This window comes from Alexandromys fortis, unplaced genomic scaffold (genome assembly GCF_014885135.2).
Source record: "Alexandromys fortis isolate MF-2015 unplaced genomic scaffold, M_Fortis_MF-2015_v1.1 scaffold_9608, whole genome shotgun sequence".
Lineage (NCBI taxonomy): Eukaryota > Metazoa > Chordata > Mammalia > Rodentia > Cricetidae > Alexandromys > Alexandromys fortis.
In genome coordinates, this window is record NW_026077462.1 from 1 (window position 1) to 1,144 (window position 1,144).

Consider the following 1,144-nt stretch of genomic DNA (forward strand, 5'->3'; position numbering starts at 1 on the left):
GGTCTGAAGTACCTCTACTGTTCTCCCAGGTTGCTCCTCTTCTCCCCTTCTGTGGTGAATTTGGGGGTTCCTCTGTCAGTGGGCTTGCAGCTCCAGGATGCCCCTCCAGGACAGCAAGTAAAAGGATCAGTGTTCCTGAGAAACCAAAATGGTCGCATCTGCACCCCAAAGAAGGATTTTGTGCTCAGTTCAGGAAATGGTTTTGTGCTTCTCAGCCTCGAGGTAACCAGTGCCCACACCCCTGCTGTTTCTTAAGCCTCCCTGTTGTACCCTATGCCTGTTTGCTTAGTCACAGACAGGAGCTGGCTATGTAACAGCCTGGCTTTGAACTCCCAGCAATCCTCCTGCCTCAGCCTCCCGAGTGCTGTGATCCACCAGGTTCTTCTGTTGCCTTTTATGTTTATTTTTGGTTTGGAAACAGGCTTTCACAGTGTAGCCTGGATTGCAAGTGGTCGCTCAGCAGTCCTCCGCGGGCCGCCCGAGTGCTGGGGTTACTGCCACACGCCGTTATTGGCTGACCCGCCCACTGGTCTTAGTGTCCCTGTCTTGGGCTCTGAGTCCCTTTCGTCTTGGACAGTCTCTTCCCCCCTACTCCTGACAGGTCCCACTGCCTGATGTGAGCAACTGTGGCCTCTTTGAGCTACGTAGAGCCCCCCACGTCCAGCTGGTGGCTCAGTCTTCGTGGCTAAAGAGCTCCCTGTCAAAAGCCACAGACAAACAGGGCGTCAACCTGCTGTTCTCTTCTCGCCGCGGGCACATCTTCGTGCAGACTGACCAGCCTGTTTATAACCCTGGCCAGCGGGGTGAGCCCCCTGCCTCAGCGCCTCTGCTTTCCTCTCCCAGGGTGCTCAGAGCCTGCACTTGGTGTCCTCTGTGTGAGGTGACCCCACGGACGGCACCACCCGAGAGGACTGCTTAGGGTTTAGTCCCCAGCGTCTCCTGGGGTCCCTGTCCCTCTGCGCAGGGGCTCTTACCTCTCCTCCTCCACTCTTAGTTCGTTACCGGGTTTTTGCACTGGATCACAAGATGCGCCCATCCACTGACACCCTCACAGTCATGGTGGAGGTGAGTGCCTGACCTCTGACCTTCCTGACCCTGTGCACTGGTGTGATCTCCCACCTGACCACACTGACGCCCCCCCCCC

The 1,144-nt window shown here is 57.0% G+C and overlaps 1 protein-coding gene across 1 annotated transcript; it reads left to right on the forward strand.

Moving 5' to 3' along the window:
* Window positions 1-3: 3 nt before the first annotated feature.
* LOC126496585 (complement C4-B-like) lies at window positions 4-1,065 on the forward strand (the record flags this gene model as incomplete). The annotated part of the gene is made up of 3 exons (XM_050134054.1): window positions 4-222; window positions 602-803; window positions 995-1,065. Coding segments are annotated over 3 exons (492 nt in total), but the record flags the coding sequence as incomplete, so codon positions are not given.
* Between the last annotated feature and the right edge of the window lie 79 nt (window positions 1,066-1,144).